General features: G+C 34.5%; 1 protein-coding gene across 1 annotated transcript in view; it reads right to left on the bottom strand.

The window, feature by feature from the left end:
* CUL5 (cullin 5) overlaps positions 1 to 20,038 on the bottom strand; it is an 86,660-nt gene that overhangs the window by 45,752 nt on the left and 20,870 nt on the right. Inside the window, 13 exon segments of the mRNA XM_079101682.1 lie at positions 2,611 to 2,629; positions 2,631 to 2,669; positions 2,671 to 2,706; positions 2,797 to 2,817; positions 2,819 to 2,860; positions 2,862 to 2,884; positions 2,887 to 2,937; positions 2,940 to 2,942; positions 4,469 to 4,610; positions 6,645 to 6,673; positions 6,676 to 6,820; positions 10,549 to 10,568; positions 10,571 to 10,647. Coding sequence (XP_078957808.1) covers positions 2,611 to 2,629; positions 2,631 to 2,669; positions 2,671 to 2,706; positions 2,797 to 2,817; positions 2,819 to 2,860; positions 2,862 to 2,884; positions 2,887 to 2,937; positions 2,940 to 2,942; positions 4,469 to 4,610; positions 6,645 to 6,673; positions 6,676 to 6,820; positions 10,549 to 10,568; positions 10,571 to 10,647 — 647 coding nt within the window.

Genomic DNA, 20,038 nt, shown 5'->3' with positions numbered 1-20,038 from the left:
TTTTTTTTGTGATGCTGGGGATTAAAACCAAGGTCTTAAACTTATTAGGGAAGCACTCACCACTGAGCTTACATACCCAGTCATGATTGTTTCTTGTTAACTATTCAATAATACTTTTCATATTTTTATATCAAATTGAATCCAGGACTTAGTGCTATCTTCTCGGTTTACTGTTCCTTCTATCACACCACACTTTTTTTTTTTAATTGGTCATACGTCATTTTAACACATCATTTGTCTTTGGCAACAAAAAAATGACAGTCACTTAATAAATAGGATAGATACATAACAGAATGGCCTTCTTTGCTCACTACAGTCCTCTATACAGCAATGTATCTGCATTAAGCTTTAAAATTTCCAATATTATAATCCTACAGTTTTGGTGCTTGATGTCTTCTGCACCAATAGCTGCTGTTAAAACTATGTAGTGACTGCTAAATATTATTCATCTTTGTGAAAAGTTCAAAGAATGATAACTTCTGAAGAAAAAAGAATGTCACAGCAGCTTGGAGTATATGTACATAATAGGTTTCTGAACAACTGGTAATTCTTACTCTGGTGACTTCACAACATGTTCACTTTGTAATAATTCATTATATGCTTAAGATTTGTACACTTTTGTATATGTTACATTTTAATCAAAGACAGTTGATTTTTTAAAAATAAACAGAAAATTGATAACAAATAAAATAAACCACAGAAAAAAATCTTTTATACACCATAAAGTAAATTCTTTGCAGACATGCTATATTGCACTTGGGGCCTTTATTGTTAAAACAAAAACTAATTTTAAAAATTAGAATCATTCAACTTGGTAAGAGGTACACACTGATAACTATAAAAAAAAATTACATCATCTATTTCGAATTTTTTGCTGTGTATCTGTATTTTAGAGTAGGAGACTACTTATTCTATACAAACTGTTATGTTTATCACTACCTTTCCCTCCTCATTTTCTTTCTTAGATGGACTTTCATATTTGAATGGCCCTAGTTTAATGTTCATATGATACAGCTAAACTTGATACACTGGAGTATTAAGAACAGAACAATTTCGCCTTATAAAATGGCAACATCCCCATTCAGATGTCACAGGAATATGAACTTACTAAGAGAACTCAAATTTTCCCAAACTGAACTCATCTTTCTAAGACTTATTTTTATATGCAGCATCTCTGTAGCAGCACTATTCTGAGCCAAAACCTTTGAAACACTATCGGCTTGATTCTCTGCAATATACAGGTGCACACATAATGACATAATGTTCCACCTGTGGCAAGTCTTTCTCTGTACATCATCCTTTCCATTGTCAGTATTACAACCCTTCTGGTCTTCCTAATACCCGCTTATTATTGCAATGTTAATACTGAGGGAGTTATTATATGGAAGATGACAGTGTTCATGAGAACATATAACCATTTAAGACAAATCTCCATAAAAATTAATTCTCCATCATAATTACTTTACTACCACCAGATTAAATTCCTGAGAGACAACTTGGATCATGGCACACATATTTTAAAACATTCAATGGCCCTGGCTTCTGCATAAAGCCTACATCTGGCTTTAAATTTCCATAAAGAATTTCTACAACAACCACTAATTAGCCCCTGACCCTCATCTTTTCTTGTTGGTATAAAATTATCTTAATCACAGAAAATATATACATTGCCATCATGAACCAGCAACCCCCCAAAAATAACCATGACTATCATTCAAGATAGAAGAAAAAAAATTTTTTTAAAGCCAGAAGTAAAAAAAAAAAAAATTTAAAAATTTCTAAATCTCATCTATAGTTGATAAATGGTTTGGATATAAGCAAACTGAAATGTTAGTCCTGTCAATGTAAATTTAAATCTTGTTCACAGGCTCCCGAAAACTGAAAGGAATTGGAGGAAATACTATTGTTATTTTTGAGCAGATTCCAAGATTCTCCCCAAACTTGATTATTACCTTCCTTATTAAAGAATGCTAAGATAATTCTTGTATTAAAAAAAACCAAAAAACTTGGCATGGCTACTATCTTTGACCTACCTCATTTAAATGAGGAACTTATTATATAAAATAAAAAAATAAAGGTTGATGTTTCTACATCCAATAATTAGGATTTTTCTCATGACAAGATGAAGTTTGAAACATCCTCCCATAACAAGAAGAAATGCCTCCAAGGAGTAATGAATGATTCAATAATGACTAATTCAGTGTGTGCAGCAATTTACAGAATATATCTACTGAAAATAATGAGAATCATCTGTCAAGGAGTATATTTTACTTGCAACATGAAAAAAAAATCACTAAAATTGTTACCTTTAGGAATATACAGTAAGACAGATGATTAAAAATTAAGTAGTATATATTAAATACAGTAAAAATCTATTTGCAGGGATGGCAAATAGATTTTATTTTGCATACCAGCTCTGAGGAACAACGTGTTCACAATAAGATGCTTTTTGGAACTGGACTTTTACTCACTAGAAAACAATTAGTAATGCTCTAACCAATTAGTAAGGTTGGTCAAAGACAAGAGAAAGCATAGATAATGTCACTAGTGTCAGTATTTGCCACCCCTATGCTACTGTACTTCAAATAATCTCATAAAATGTATAATTACAAAAATTACTTACTGCTTCAAACAGAGTTACATTCTCGTCTTTGTTCTAAATAACGTAGTGGCTCGTTTTTCTTCTTCTTTTAATTTAGCATCTGCCTGTCCAGAAGCAAAATAGTAATTATTTAAAGAATATCAAGAATATCAAGATAACAGCTCAAATTACCAATGTATGAAGTTCTCACTTACATATTTCATATAATTCTGTACAACCATTTTGTTGTAAATATGAGGGTGCCTGTGTTCTATAAAAATCTCTCTGTTGAATCCAAATATGCTTCTCAAAATTGTCCCTATAAATCTGAAGCTTATCCTCAGGATTAGAACAAGGTTAACTGAAAAACAGAAAATAAAATTTTACTTTATATTGAGGAGTTATTATATTGAAGATGACAGTGCTCATGAGAATATATAACTGTTTAAGAAAAAAATCTTTCTCCATAAACAACTTAAAGACTAAGACACAAGCAGTTAAGAAATAAATATAAGTAAGAATATGGACTACTTTGTTTTGGAATAGTAAAGAGACTGACTTCTAAATCAACGATCGAGAAACCATTCACAGGATAAATGAGATTTAGACTGAATTTTAAGACATAAACAATGTTGCATAGACAGATTAGTTAAGATAACATTCCGAAGCAGAAAAGCACAAGCTCTAATGATTAGATGGTCTAAGTCAACTATAAGGCTAATAGAAGATAAGGAAGAATGGTAAATTAGGAATGGCTGTGGAGAGTCACAAATCTCAAACTATGTAGTCTGCATTCAGCATGCTGTAAATAAAAAGCAAACAAACAAACAAAAAAAACCAATAAAATAATACTAAAGAAATATGGGGAGCAATAGGGAAAAAACAGAAATACTCTAAAGGTTCACTAATACTGGGAACATACTGACCAAATTATATTGTTGTATCACATGCATGTATGAATATATATTCATATTCATAATATGAATCCCACTATTATTGTGCAATTGCAATGTATGAAGAAATGAAAAAAATGATGGGTCATTAATTCAACAAATATTTATAGAGAGTGATTTTCTGTCAGCATTCTACAGAAAGATATATGGTCAAAAGATACTTTAAAGTATTATTCCAGGGAGATACAGATACTATGAAGCATGAAGTGATAGGAGGCTAACCCAGTATGTGCATTAGGAAAGGCCTCCATGAGGAAAGGAAGTATGAGAATGAATTAGAGTATGGAAGAAGAGTATTCTAGGTGAGAGGAAACAAAATACGTAATTAAAATACAAATGAAAATACTGCCAGAAGCAGTAGGAGAAAATGTGCATGGTGAAGTACTTCCTGAAAACAACTACAAAAGTAGTTACCTTTTATGAGTCACATCCAAATTTACATTCAAAATTTATGTATTTACAAATACATCCAAATTTTTATTTCTCTAATTTAGGTCACTAAAAAGATTTGCTAGCAGCCAGGTGTGGTGATGCAAGTCATAATCCCAGTGATTCAGGAAGCTAAGGCAGGAGGATCTCAAGTTTCAGGTTAGCCATAGCAACTTAGTGAGACCCCTGTCTCAAAACAAAACATAAAAAAGGGCAGGGGTCATAGCTCAGTGGTAGAGCGTCCCTGGGTTCAATTTCCAGTACCATTAAACAAACAAACAAAACAAATAAATTATCAGTCAAGAAATTAATGATATGGAGGAAATCTGACACATGAATATGATTATTTGCAGGTTCTTTAAAGTAAAATGAATACCATTTGGGTACTCTTAAAAGCATCTGGAACAAAAGAAGATGTGACTTTATATGCTAATAAACATAACTGATAAAATTATAACTGTCCTGGAATTTTTATGAAAAGAAATTGTAAGAGTGTAGAACATACCATAGGATTCTCTTACTCCAATGACCAGCTGAGAATCAAAAGCTTCTCCCAATCTTTCAGCATGTACCAGCTTCATTGCACTATCTTGGAGTCTGTTTTTTATATTTGAAAAAATTGACTCATTCCATGTATCAAGCATGAGCTAGGAAAACAAGAACAAAATATGGCATAATTTTCAATTATTAACATGCTGAGTACCTCGCCACACACATATATACACAAATTTTAATACGAACACTAAAAAAAGGAAATCAAATTCTTGGGTCTGCATTTACTTGAATTCTTTTAGGAAAGTAGTATATTTAGCATAATGGTAAAGAACAAGTATTTCAGAATCAGACATAACTGAATTTGAATTCCAGTTGTTAATTATATACCTCCTTCCTGTGAAGAATCAAAATACTGATACAAAATTTCAGTGATCATTATAAAAATTAAATATGATAACACATGGAAAATGTTGCTTTTCTATAATTTCAAAGTCAATTTCAGAAATATTGGTATGTTAGAATACTCATATGCATGATTGTACTGACAGAAAAATGCAGAACTTTTAATACTGGACCTTAAAAAAAGAATATGAAAATCTACCTTACAGATGTCCACCAAAATGGCAGAAATTATATATACATATTAGTGAGTACATTTAAATGCCCTGATAATTTGGTCAGGTATAGGAGAAATGTTAGTAATGGCAGCAACAGAAAAAACAAACCCACAGGGCATAAGGGTTAATATTCATTGCATATCTGGGACTTTGCTATGTACTTTCCACATATAATTCAATCTTCATAATCTGATATAGGTACTACTCTTATCCCTCTTTAGATATGTGGAACAAAGGGCACAGAGAGCAAGGCTAATAACCTTCCACATTCATGCAGCTTGCAGTTGCAACACTGGGATCTGAATCCAATTCTGGTCTCAGAATTGATGCTCTTAATTATTAAGGGATGCTGCTTCCCATGATGAATACAGAATTGCAAAAATTAAAGGAATAATAGAAAAATAAGATAAGATAAGATTATGGAACTACAAATTAAATAGCATCTGAATGTGTGTGGGTTTTTTTTTTTTTTTTTTTTTTGGTACAGTTATTTCTACCACTGAAAAGCCATGGAGTATAGAAATTTACAATATTCCTGTCAACAATAAAGCAAATTTTAAGAGTGGGATGAAGCAAGAATGCCTAGACCATGCTATTATTATTTTTATTTTAGATCATGCTATTTTAATGCCTGAGTTTGTTACTATAACCATAACAGTAAACAGTAGGTTATTTAAAGTTCAAATGGCATTTTTTACTTTTCAGTTCTTGAGGTTGGGGTTTAGGATATAGCTCAGCAGTAAAAGAGAGTGTTTACCATGTGTGAGACCCTGAGTTCAATCCTAGCACTCCCTTGTCCCCAAATACACCTCTGGTATATTCACAAGTAGGAAGATACTTGGTAAAGGAAGACAAAAAGTTTGAAGAGCAATTTAGAATTCTAAGGGAAACCTGGAATCTTTCACTTTCCAGACTGAGTTTTTCCTTTAAATCATGACTAGCTCCTGGGCCTGTGCTTTTAATTAGAATATATAAAAATATAAAATATGATACATACTGAGTTTATAGTAGCTATAATTAAGTAAAAGATTATAAAGATGATAGCAGTTTATCAAAAATTAAACACAAACTTATTAGAAAGCAATCTAATAAAAGGAGTACTGAAAAACAGTAATTTAACTTACAGGAGAATAAAAATTCAAAGAAAGAACAGGGAAATTAAATACTAAGATAAAACTAGAAAAAAGATGAAAGTAAAAAAGAAAAGCAGAGGAGATATTGTTTTTTTTTTAAATTTATTTATTTATTTTTATGTGGTGCTAAGGATTGAATTCAATGCCTCACACATGCTAGGCAAGCACTCTACCACTATGAGCTACAACCCCAGTCCAAAGGAGATGTCTGAAGACAAAGATCTATAGTTTAAGACCACAGGAAAGATGAAAGAGAACTGAAGTTAAGGATGGATAACAGAAAAAAATATTATTCAAGAAAATGCACCAAGAGGTGAAAAGGAATTTATACGTGAAATAGAAAAGTTCACTTAAAGTCTCTATTATTTTGAAATGCCTTCAAACAGCACTTTTTATCTAAAGAGTACCAGAAAAACAATGGGAAAAACTGACTTACCTTTCGAACAATACTATCTTCCACATTGATTTTTTATTGCTGCCCTGTTTACCCATTAAAGTAATCTCTAGTTGACAAAAAGGTTTCGGTAAAATATCACATTGTGTAAAGAATTTTCGCCATTCAACAATATATGCTTTTAGTAAAGCTGTGTCATCTTGATGGCTCAGTACTCGCTGGAAAAAAGAACCGTACCAATTTGAAATAAACATAGTATGCTTGAAAAATAAGAACAAACATATTCATGCCATAATTTTAAAATATTTTATTTATTGCACAAACTGTATTATATTCAAGGGCAATTAAAGGATGTTCCCAAAATCTAGTACACAAATGTTCATAGCAGCATTATTCATAACAGACAAGAGGAAATATCCATCAACCGATAAATGGATAAACTATATGTGGTATAGCCACACAATGAAATACTATTCATCCAGAAAAAGGTAAAAAAAAACCCTGATAAATGTTACAACATAAAATGAATCTTGAAAAGATTTTCCCAAGTGAAAGAAACTGGTCAAAAAAAGGTCACATACTGTATGATCCTATTTTATAGGAAATATCAAGAATAGGCAAATTCACACAGGCAGAAAAGAGATCAGATAATGGTTAGTGGTAAGGAGGGGTAATAAAAAGTAAATGTTAACAGGTACAGCCTTTCTTTTCAGGGAGATGAAAATATGCTGCAATTAGTGGATGATGTATCCAATTGTGAGCCCATATAAAACTCATTTGAATGATATGCTTTAAGACAGTGAATTTTACAGTATATGAATTATATCTTAATTTGCAGGGTAGGGAAGTAATGGTGGTGCTAGGGGCTTGCACATGCTGGGCAATATATCTCAATTTTTTTAAAAAAGCTGTGATGGAGTCAATTTCCTCATTGCTCATGTTTAGGCTGGTCTGGTAACTTGCTATGACCAATAAAAGGTCAAAGTAGCAATGTGAGATTTCCAAGCCTAGACATGAAGAAGTCTTGTGGATTCTTCTCTCACCTTTAAGGGTGATTTCCTTGAGAATGAGAAATTACATGGTGAAAGAGAAAACCAGCACCAAACACTAGATACGTGAGTGGGCCCTCTTGGACCTCCTGGTCCTGCAAAGCCAACAGTCAACTGCTGCTAAATTAAGAAGCTTAGGTGAAATCAGTTGAGCATATACCAATAACTAAATCACAGAATCATGAACAAATAAAATAATTATTTTTGGCTGGAAATATAATTCAGTGCTAGAGTATTTGCCTAGCATGTACAAGGCCCTGGGTTCAATACCCAAGACTGAAAAAATAAAATAAATAAAATAGTTATGCTAATCTAAAATAAAAAATCCAATTTCCTAACAATTTCCAAGCACTGTTTGCCTTTCTTGTTGCTTTGAGATAGGTAGTCTCACTATGTTGCCTAGGTTGGTCTTAAACTCCTGGAGTCAGGTGATCCTCAGGTAATCTACTATCCAGACCCTTTTTTTGGTCATTTTAAATAATGCCATAATAAACATTTTAATGCACATTACCTTTCTTATTTGTGAAAATTTGGTTCTTCCGAACAAGGTAAGTTCAATTGAATACTGTCTAATAATGTGAATCACAAAGTTAGATAGTCTCGTGTTAAAAAAGCTTTTAAAATTATACATCCATGTCTGTCATTGTGATTCCTACAGTTTAAACTGCTCTGGATCAGTGGCATTAAATCCCATCCTTAGGTTCTTTTCAAAAAATTTTTTGGGCAGGGAGTGAGTACCAGGGATTAAACCCAGAGATGCTTAACCACTGAGCCAAATCCCTACCACTTTTTATTTCTTATTTAGAGAGAGGGTCTTGTTTAGTTGCTTAAGGACTCACTAAGTTACTGAGGCTGGTCTAGAACTTGTGATCTTCCTGCCTTAGCCTCCCCAGTTACTGGGATTATAGGCATGCACCACTGTGTCTGGCCCTTCCTCAGGTTCTTGCTGAGGTCCACATTTTAGACTTTAGTGGGTCATGTTTCCGTGAAATTCTTACATATTTGTTTGTTAGTATTGAGTAAGTACATCTTAATCATCTGTTAACAATATCTAAAGATTTGTTTGTTTGTTTGTTTTCCAATACTGGGGACTGAACCCAGGGGCACATTACCACTAACCTACATCCCTAGACATTTTTGTTCTTTTTTTGAGATAACTATTTGATCACTAAATTGCTGTGGATCTTGCTAAATTGCCCAGGCTGGCCTCTAACTGAAATCCTTCTGCCTCAGTCTCCCTAGTCACTGGGATTACAGGTAGGCACTACCACACCTGATTTAAGATGAGTTTTTATTAGCCTGTTCCAGAAACTATGAATAAAACTATCAATTTGAGATAAACATAATTTATCTTTACCAAAAGTTATAAACGTCAAGCTGATATTTCTAATATGGAAAAGGTATATTTCTAAGTCAATTTTATAGTTTTAATTAAATTGATTTGAAACATTTAATTTTGTAAATAAAGCTTGAAATAGGATTTATTTCATGAAAAGATGATTCTTGGGAACTATAATGGTTTAAAAAAATATTTTCTTAGTTACTGACAACCTTTATTTATTTCTTTGTATGTGGTGCTGAGAAGTAAAACCAGTGCCTCACGCATGTGAGGCAAGCACTCTATCACTGAACCACAAGATTCAGCCCTAAAACTATAATCTTAAAATTTATTTATATTATCACTAAATGATTTTGTAAACAATATCCATCATTCTTACCCCATCATGGCAAGTGGCTACTAGCAAAATAAAATATATACCAGTCATACACTTGATTTCAAATATCTTCCTTGAGTTCTATACAGAAAACTCATTTTTAATTTTGAACTGCTAACAGCCATAATATTTGCAACATTTACAAATGTTGTACAAGATAAGAATTCAACTGGGAATAAAAAATTCTAGCCCTCTAGGTTCATTTATACAAAAAAAAATTTCATGCTCTTAGGCCACTTCTCAAAGTAGTGAGGATTCATTCATTTTGCTAATATAGTTTCAAAATAATACATTACCTCTGCATTCATTTTTCTCAAAAAAACAAAGGTGTCAATAAAACAAATCAATGCTTGTACAATGGACCAATGGCATAAATGAGCTCAGACTCATTTAAATAAAATTAAAATTTTACTCATAATGCCAACACAAGAATGCTGACTTCAACTTAGCAACAGCAAAATAAAGGGACCGTCCCAGAATTTCTTTATTCAGAAAGTATCTAGTAATAAAGAAAATTACTGTCTACTTCAGAAGAGGTCTGAGAGGAAAACAAAAACAAAACAAAAATAGTCAATTTATGTGGATCAACTTGGGCCAAAATATAATGGTAGTGAAGACTTCTAAAAATGTATAAAAAATCTAAATTCTTATAGCATCTTTTAGTTGGGGATAATAATGTACTCTCTTGACAGAGATTATCACAATGAGAAGAAAACATCCAACAAATGACAATCATTTCATTTAAAAGTTTAATAGATGTGTCATAAGTCAATGTAATATTTAAAATTCTTCAGAAAGTCTTTCTTTTTTTTGTGGGCAGTGGGGGGGTGGGGTTGTAAACCAGGGATTGAACTCGGGGGTACTCAACTACTGAACCACATCCCCAGCCCTATTTTGTGTTTTATTTAGAGACAGGGTCTCACTGAGTTGCTTGGTGCTTTGCTTTTACTGAGTCTGGCTTTGAACTCATGATCCTCTGGCCTGAGCCTCCCAAAACCGCTGGGATTAAGGAAGTCTTACTTTCAAATAAAAAAAATATGATATTGTCTGAGTAGTTCTAAAACAAATCAGAGGCTGGGGGTGTAACTCAACTGTAGAGTACATGCTTAGCATCTGTGAGAGGCCCTAGGTTCAAACCCCAGCACCAACAAATAAATAAATAGTTAAAGATGCACAACTTACCGCCTGGGCTTGCTTAATAACTCGAGGATATCTTCTTTTAAAGCCTGATGAATTTTTGCTGGGCCTTTATCATCCCAGAGACAGACTGCATGCACATCCCTGTTAAAAATAATAAAGTAAGTAAACACACATTATTAATGGAACAAGAACCAAAAAAATTTCATCTTAAGGTCTATTAGTACAGCTTCCATGGATCTGGTAGATCAAGCTAATGGTACTTTAATTTATTCACAAGAACCAAGTACTCTAAGTTGTCTCACACATACATCTGTTTTTATTTTCATTTTCCTTCTTAATTCTCCTATTACTATATAAAATTTCACTATAAAGTCATATCTCCATGTCACGATCTCACTCTCCAAAGCTAGCTTACTAATATTTTCTTGTGCAAAAACAAGTATGTCTTTACAGCAGACATAAACTATCTTTTTAAGAAAATTAGATATTTAAACCCATTAAAGCAGATCTCTCAGCTTCTCCCATCTATTCATTACAAGGACAACTATCTCTTTAATTTGAACAAACAATAACAATTAAAAAAAAAAGCTCTCATGAATTAGTATATTAAAAACTTAGCCAGGCATGGTGGCATCCACCTGCCAACTTGGGAGGCTGAGATAGGAGGATCACAAGTTCAAAGCCAGCCTAAGCAATTTAGTGAGACCCTGTCTCAAAATAAAAAATAAAAAGGGCTGGGGATGTAGCTCAGAGTTAAAGTGCCCCTGGGTTCAATCCTTGGTACCAAAAAACAAACAAAAAAACTGAAATTATAAAGCTGACGTTTTATCAGAAGATAAATTATTTGGTTCTGGACATATAATTCTGGAGATATTTTATTTATTTTTGGGGTAATCTTTATAGCAAAGCCTTCATTATGTATTAAATGCATCCCTGGGGTATGAATACATATATTCATATATGCGTGTGTGTGTATTTTTTTTTTTAATGAAATGAATCTTCAACCTAAGACCCTTCCCTCCACCCACCACACTACTGGGGATTGAACCCAGAGGCATTTAACCACTGAGTTACATCTCCAGTTCTTTTTTATATTTTATTTTTGAGACAAAATCTTGCTAAATTGCTGAGGCTGGCTTCAAACTTGTGATCATCCTTCCTCAGCCTTTGGAGTAGCTGAGATTAGAGATGTGTGAAACTGCTTGGCAGACTCAATTTTGTTCTGTTTCCCTACTCTATAATGGGGTAATAAATAAATTAACTTTCTGAACATGTACTAGAATTAAATATATTTTTATATTGTACCCATAACCTAAATGTCCCTCCGATTTGGACATGTCCATTACCACAGTTAAAGTTACCATTATCGGTTAGTTAGTTTTCCATAACAATATTAACACACATTCATGGCTCACTATATGCCAGGCAGTTCACACTGACTCCTGCAATAGTTTAGATCTTTTGAGAAGCAGAGGTTGAGAAATATGAGATATATTGAGGGAATGACATGAAGAGGAAAATGGAAAGTGAGCAAGAGAATGTAGGTCTCATCCGTGTAAGGGCAAAGGAAGGTAGATGGGCAGCAAGAATCCTAGACTGCAGGCCAGTTTTAAGAAGGTTGATTAAAGCTGTTAGAGGGTTCTGGAGCCAAAGTTACCTATCAAAGGAGTCCTGTGCCTAACCCAAACAGGCCTATCTTTAGTATCCCTGACATACTCAAACCAATGCTGGGTATATGTCCGAAGGGCTTAAATGTGACTTGAGTTTCATAAGACAAGATGGAATAATGTGGTAAAAGGGATAGGGTTGGATAGCTTCCTAGAAATCTTAGAATGGGGGGGTGAAGAAATCTTACTAACAAACTTTTGAGTGATAAGGTACATCTTCTCTAGTTCTTTTTTCTCAACCTCCAGGTTATTCTTTGTTACAACAGGGAGGATGGTTCTCAATGTATACTTTTTTCTTCAAAACAACTGCCACTAATAGAGCATGGTAAATTTCCTGGTCAATTTTTATACACACTTTGAGTAACGTACTATATTTTAGGAATTTATTATGAAACATCCATAAATCTTTGTTCCTTTCCCTAATCAATCTTTTTTCTCTCCTTCCCAAGAAGTAAACAAGTCTAAACTTATTTTTTTTTCTTTTTCAACTTTTATCAAGTATTATGAGGATTTTTTAACTTTATGGAAATCTTATCAAACAACTTTTTCAGATAATTTTTCCATTCAACTTTGCTCCTGATATTTATCCATATAGGTGCATGCACTGTTATATAAAAGATTAAAACTCAAGAAAAAAGGGAAGATGCAACAGTGAGCAACAAATACATGAAGCTAGGCCAGAATGAATAAGAACATACTCTTTGGAATATAAAGTCAAAGTGCATTAAAAAAGATATATGCTATAAGGAACGTTACTAGTAAATGCTTAACTATATTAGAAAAATCTTGGAGTTGAGGAATGGGAGAAGGAGGAAATAACTGTTTTTCAAAGATTTTAAAGGAATAAAAAGAAGGAGCAGGTAAAAGAAAAGCAAGAAATGAAAAGTATTCCAAAGATTTCAATTTCCGTGGATAGAAAAGAACTAAAGTAGTGGCATAAAAAATAATAGAATTTTGGTTTCAATCAACAACAACATTATGGGGTGCTTCTGAGAGTAAGAAACAGGAAGATAACTATTCATGGAAGTAAACTTTAAAATTAACAAAAGTAAGGAAAATAAAAATAAACAATAATATCTCATAAATGCTAGAGTAATAAAACTAATGAAAACAAGAGTATCAGACATAACATTAAACTTGAACTGAATAAATGATCCATTAAAAGACACACTATGCAGGGTTGGAAATAGCTCAGCAGCACTTGCCTAACATGTACAAGGCCCCCGGTTGGATCCACAGTGCTGCCAAAAAAGAAAAAAAAGAGAGAAAGAGAGGGAGGGAAGGACAGTATGCAGACTGGGAGTGTAGCTAGTAGAGTGTATGCTTAGCTTGCTCAAGGTCCTAGGTCCAACCCCTCCCCCCACACACACAAAAGGAATATGTTTTTCAAAGGACAAATACTATATGATTCCACTTACAGCAGTTGCCCATGACCCTTGAAAAATATGATCCAAGACCTCCCAGTGGGTGTCTGAAACCTCAGGTAGTACTGTTTTTCCCATACAGACATACCAAACCTATGATGTAGTCTAATTAAGGAAGCACTTAACAACTTCTCTTTGACATATCTGAATTACCAGCACCACTGCTCGTGTACTCTGGGGACGCGTATTAAGTAAAGTAAGTAAAGTTACCTAAAACACTGTGATGCAACTACCTTCGACTACTAATCAAGGCTACTAGGTGTACTAAACAGAGTAGTACATATAGTAAGGATGTGCTGGATAAAGGGATGATTTGTGATCCAGGAAGATGGACAGCATATCATGCTACTCAGAAGAGCACACAATTCAAAACTTACGAAATGTTACTTCTGGAACTTTCCATTTAATATTTTCAGGCCAGAGCTGACAGCAAGTACTGAAACTACAAACAGTGAAACTGGATAAGAGGGACTACTGTTTATGAAGTAACTAGTTAGGCAAATTCATAGACAGAAAGTAAAATGGAGGTTACCATGGGTACAGGGTTAGGGGAAAAGAATTGTTTTTCTCTGTTTTTGTTTTTGTTTTGCAGTACTGGGGACTGAACCCAGAGGCACTCTGCCACTGAGCTATCCACCCAGCCCCTTTATTTTTTATTAGCAGACAGGATCGTTGCCAATCGTTCATGGCCTTGAACTGAGGATCCTCATGCCTCACTCCCACCCCAGTTAGTTGGGATTATAGGTGTGTGTTACTATGCCTGGCAGAGTTAATTGTTTAATGGGTACAGAGCTTCTGTTTCAGATAATGAAGATGTTTTAGGAATGGACAGTGGTCATGTTTGCACACACTGTGAATATATTAACGCCACTCAATTGTACAATGAGAAATAGTTAAAAATGATAAATTTTATGTGTATTTTATCATAAAAGTTTATGTATATACACACACATATACCTCAAAAGTCTATTTTATAAAACACCAAACATAAACCAAAAAAAAGCAAGAGTGGCAATATTGGTATCACCCTAAGAGTAATATCCACCCTCCTTGCAACTCCTGGCACTGGTGATTGAATCAGGAGCATTTATTCCCAAGCTATATCCCCAACCCTTTTTTATTTTATTTTTATTTTTTTGTGGTGCTGGGGATCGAACACAGGGCCTTGTGCTTGCAAGGCAAGCACTCTACCAACTGAGCTATCTCCCCAGCCCCCCTTTTTATTTTTATTTGAGATAGAGTTTTGCTAAATTGCTCATTCTAGCCTTGAACTTGAGCTCCTCCTGCCTCAGTTTCCAAGTAGCTGGGGTGACAGGTATACACCACTGTGTCTGGTCCAAAGAAAATTTAAAGTTAAAAAGAAGCAGTAAGAAGAAACATTGTAAATTGATAAAAAGCATTATTTAGACGATATATCAATTTATTTAATATGTATACACATGTATATACAATAGAAAGCCAAAAATAATTACAAATCCAAGAGCTTGGGAAAACAAAAACAAAAAAACCAAAACTTGACAACAAATACATTGGAATACTTCACACACCTTCTATCAGTTAAAATGCATTTGACTGGCCAGGTGCAGTAGCGCACATCTATAATCCAGTGGCTTGGGAGGCTGAGGAGGGAGCATTGCAAGTTCAAAGCCAGCCTTAGCAACTTAGGGATGCTTAAGCAACTTAGCAAGATCCTGTATCAAAATAAAATAAAAGGGCTGGGGATGTAGTTCAATGGTTGAGTTCAATCCCTGGTACCAAAAAAGAAAAGATGCATTTGGCTAAAAACAAAAATAAATTCAATTAATAGCAACTTAAACCATTAAGATGTTATTTTTCCTCACATATCAAGAAGTCTAGAAAGTAGACAATTATTAGTGTCTGTTCAGAGACTCACCAGGACCTTTTTCTTTCCACTCTGCCATCTTAGCATGTTAGCCTCTTATCTCCGTGACTACAAAGGGAAGAAAGGGAGGACAGTGCCATGCACATTAATTTAGCTCATCTGGAAAGCAAAAAACTTTCCTACAAGCCTCCTGGAGACCTATTTCCAGCACTGTGCCACAGAGCCACCCCAGCAGCAAGGAGGCCAAAGAAGTGAACAGGAAGTAACCAGCCTCTGTAGTGGAAGGTATAAAAAGTCAAAGAGAACTGGGAGTGGGTGTTGGCTTAACTAAGGCACCTATCACAAACTCTACTTCTGAAAATCTAGTATAAAAAGTTAAGGACATAAAAGAATTTAAGAATATAATTAATGGACCATGATTTAATAGGTAGCTATTCTGGCAACCATCAAAAAGTGAAAATTTTCCTAAGAGAATATGCACACAGGCCTGAAGGTAGTGTCCCAAGATGTCCTCCCCTGATGATCCATGCTTCCTGGTGCTCATTACCCTTGTATGGTTCCCATTCCCAGTGTACAAGAATTTGGTGTAAACAGTACAGAGTAGAAGTAATGGTTGTCATGTCCAAAATTATGTTACAAAATACCATAGCTTAGCTCTTAGGAGCACTCTCTTTCAAATTACACTTAGGTGGCCAGAGAATGTTTCAATGAGAGTCACATAGACAGCAGGGTCCCATAAAGAATATTACGGAGCTGAAATACTCCTATTACCTAGTGATATTATAGTAATCAACATGTCATATCACCATGTCATAGCACAGGTATAACTCATGTGTAGTGACACTGGTATAAACATAACTACTACACTTCCAGGTGTATAAAGGTATACCACATAAAATTATGTATAGTATGTAATACTTAATAATGCTTATGAATGACATTATTGGCTTATGTGTTTACTATATTTTTGTTAAGAGTGTACTCCTACTTATTAAAAAATAAGTTTAATGTAAATGATATGTCATGTTGTGTTGGCAGTGGCCTCAATCATCTCATGTTATCTGTGCTTCTTGATTTTATACAAGTGATTGATCTATACAATGTATACAATTTTAATGCAGGCTGTGAAAAGTACATTGCATGATGTTCACAGAATAAGGAAATCACCTGATAATACATTTTTCAGAATGTATTACTATAGGTTAAGGGATACACAACTGGACTTTCTCTGGGGAAATCAAGCTGTAAACAGCCCTCTGGAGGGGACTGAAGTCTTCAGTCAACAGCACATGAAGATCTGAGACCTGCCAAAACATGTGAGTGAACTTGGAAGATTATTCAGTCCTAGTTGAACTAGGCATAAATCTTTTGCAGAAAGCTTGACTGTGACCCTCATGAGAGATGCTGAATTAGCGAAGCCATTATCATTCCTAACTCTCAGAAATTCTGAAATAATAACATTTGTGGTTTAATTGCTAAGTTTTAAGGTAATTTGTCATGTAGCAATTGATATACAGAGATATAACAAAGGAGGAAGGAAGAGAGAATGATTATAATCGTTCAAACAACAGACAGTGCAAAAAAGCAGGAATGTGAAAAGAAATTCAATTCAAGAGATTTTAATAAAAAATCTATAATACCTAGTAATCAACGGGACATAAAGAAGTAAAAAATCAGGAGGTTGAAAGATAGGTTCCAGATTTTGATTTGAGACTATGATTAACATATTTATTATTATTCTGAATTTACCGTACATATGGAACTTAAGAGCAGATTTATGCAGGAGCAAGTGACCACATGGATTGAGAAGTTCAACTCAGGAGAATAACCTAGGACTGCTTATGTAGACATGAGAATTTAGGTAAAAAAAAAAAAAAAAAAAAATAAGAAAATGGAGCTCTAGAAGAAATGAGCATTTGAGGGGCACACAAAGATGAGCTGGCTAAAACAACTGAGATGAGACAAACAGGGAAACAAGAAAATGAAGTTATTAAAACCAATTTAGTAATGAAAGAAACATCTTTAATAACTGAATAATAGGGCTGGGGTTGTGGCTTAGTGGTAGAGCACTTGCCTAGTATGTGTGAGCCACTGGGTTCGATTCTCAGCAGCACATATAAATAAATGAATAAAATAAAGGTCTATGAACATCTAAAATAAATAATTAAAAAAACTGAATAATAAACTGGGTGTGGTGGCACATGCCTGTAATCCCAGCAGCTTGGGAGGTTGAGGCAGGGGTCAAAGCCAGCCTCAGCAACTTAGTGAGGCCCTAAGCAACTTAGTGAGAACCTATCTCAAAAGAAAAAATAAAAAAGGCTGGGAATGTAGCTCAGTGATTAAAAAAAAAAAAAAAAAAAAAAAATTCACAGACCAGAGTCACCTAACAACATGGATCTAGAACAGCAGTTCTCAATGGAGGCAACTACCACTTCCCCAAAAGGATAGGCAGAAACATGAAAATCTCTTTTTTGTTTCATTAATAGAGGGTAGGGAGGCACAAAGGAGTGTCCACTGCTCGAGATTCATATAAGGGTAAAGACCAGAGCTGATAAGTATTGCACAATATTCAGGACAATCTTTTATGCTACCCACCCAAAATACCAGCAGCACTCCAACTGAGAAACAATAATACAGATTATGAGAAAACGGGAAGAAATCTCAATAATCAATATAGTTAACATCATTAACACATTGTTTTAGTTGATCAGATTTAGAAAGGGCAACCTAAATTTCAATGATTAATCTAATCAAAATATTGCTAAATTTTAGAAGGTCTTAGAACTTTGGTGATGCTGTGATAAGATATACAGGACTCATTTTATCCAAAGGACTACATATTGAGGTACTTTGAGGTATCAAGGTGCTTTAGGTACTCCAAGGAGATTAAGGCCACCAACTATAGCAGATTTAAGGTTATTGATCATTTCTGCTTAGAAAAACACTTAAGCAGGGAATATCACCATTCTATTCTCCTTTTTCCACTGAGGGAGTACTCAGAACATTATACTAGATGATAAATCATATGAACAAAGAGTAGTGCTGGCGATATAGCCCATCACGTAGAGTCCCCAGCACAGTGGGAATGCGGAATAAACAAACAAACAAAACAAAAAGTAGCCAAAAACCAAAACAAAGAACATCCAATCAACTGGCAGATTCAACATATTATTCATAAGACATTTTAACAAATAATTTAAGAAAAACATAAGTATATGTGAATGCTACAAACTGGTTTTTTCTTTCTTTTTGCAGTGCTGGGGATTGAACCCAGGGTCTTGTGCTTTCAAGGCAAGCACTCTACCAAATGAGCTATATCCCTAGTCCCTCCCCAGACCTTCTTAACTTTTGTTTTGAGACAAGATCTCACTAAGTTGCCCAGGCTGGCATCAAACTGTGATCCTCCTGCCTTAGTCTCCTGGAGTTGCTGGAATCACAGGCATGAGCTACTGCTTTCAGCAAGTGCTATGAAAAAACAAACCTTGGGGCTGGAGTTGTAGCTCAGTGGTAGAGCACTTGCCTCTTATGTGTGAGGCACTGGGTTTGATCCTCAATACCACATAATAAATAAAATAAATTAATTAAATAAAGGTATTAAAAAAAGAGAAAAGATCAGCCAAGATCTTTGTATTCATTTAAAACAAACAAACAAACAAAAACCTTTTCAAGACCTCAGCTGTTTCTTATTGAACTTTAATTTCTCAAAGGGCAGAACTGTGGATACGAATTAATTAGTATTGTGCAACAAGTTCTACTGATTTAAGAAATTAGTATTTGGCCATGTGATAAAGAGTATAACACTTTAATTTGTATAGGTTATGCAGTCACAAATTTACAATTCATTGATACTTTACTAGTATGCAGAATAACAGTTATTAGAGCAGGCCCAAGACTAATATCTTTATAAAGTCCTGTCTGCAAGGGTGGCCTGTGGCTAGCATCTAGGAACTTAAATTCAGGGCAGGTTTCCAACATTCCTTGATAAGAATGCTCCACTCTGCCTAAACTGCTTAACAAAAAGTGTGATTTATATTGAATACTTGCTTTCCTTCTGGGACTCTGGGACTTTAGTATGTTCCAAAAAGGCCGTTATGAGACCAGTCCCCAATAAAACAATGGATACTAAGTCTCTAATAAACTTCCCTGGTACCCAACACTTGTTACGTGTTGTCAAAATTAGTTGCTGAAGGAATTAAGTCATCCTGTGTAACTCCTCTGGGACATGACATTTTGGAAGCTTGTACCTGGTTTCACTTGGACCTTGCCACATGTACCTTTTCCCTTTGTTTTCTTTGTATCCTTCACTGCCATAGATCATTGCCATAAATACAACTACATTATGAATCTTATGAGTCTTGTCAGCAATTGCTGAACCTAGGGATGATCTTGGGACTGCTGATGTAGTTGGTGTCAGGAGTCATAAGGCAGGAGGAAGCAGCAGGATGATACCCTTGCTGCTTGGGTGGCTATGAAATTAACCATGGTATGAAATAGCAGTTGAGCTTCTATCTGTTGTGAGAGGTAAAAGTTACCTATGAAATTTTAAAAGGGCAGATCTGACCCCCAGGGAGTTGATGCTCTCAATCACCTGGCTGCAT

This window comes from Sciurus vulgaris (assembly GCF_902686455.1).
Source record: "Sciurus vulgaris genome assembly, chromosome: 11".
In the NCBI taxonomy this organism is placed as follows: domain Eukaryota; kingdom Metazoa; phylum Chordata; class Mammalia; order Rodentia; family Sciuridae; genus Sciurus; species Sciurus vulgaris.
This window is presented reverse-complemented; position numbering and strand designations above follow the sequence as displayed.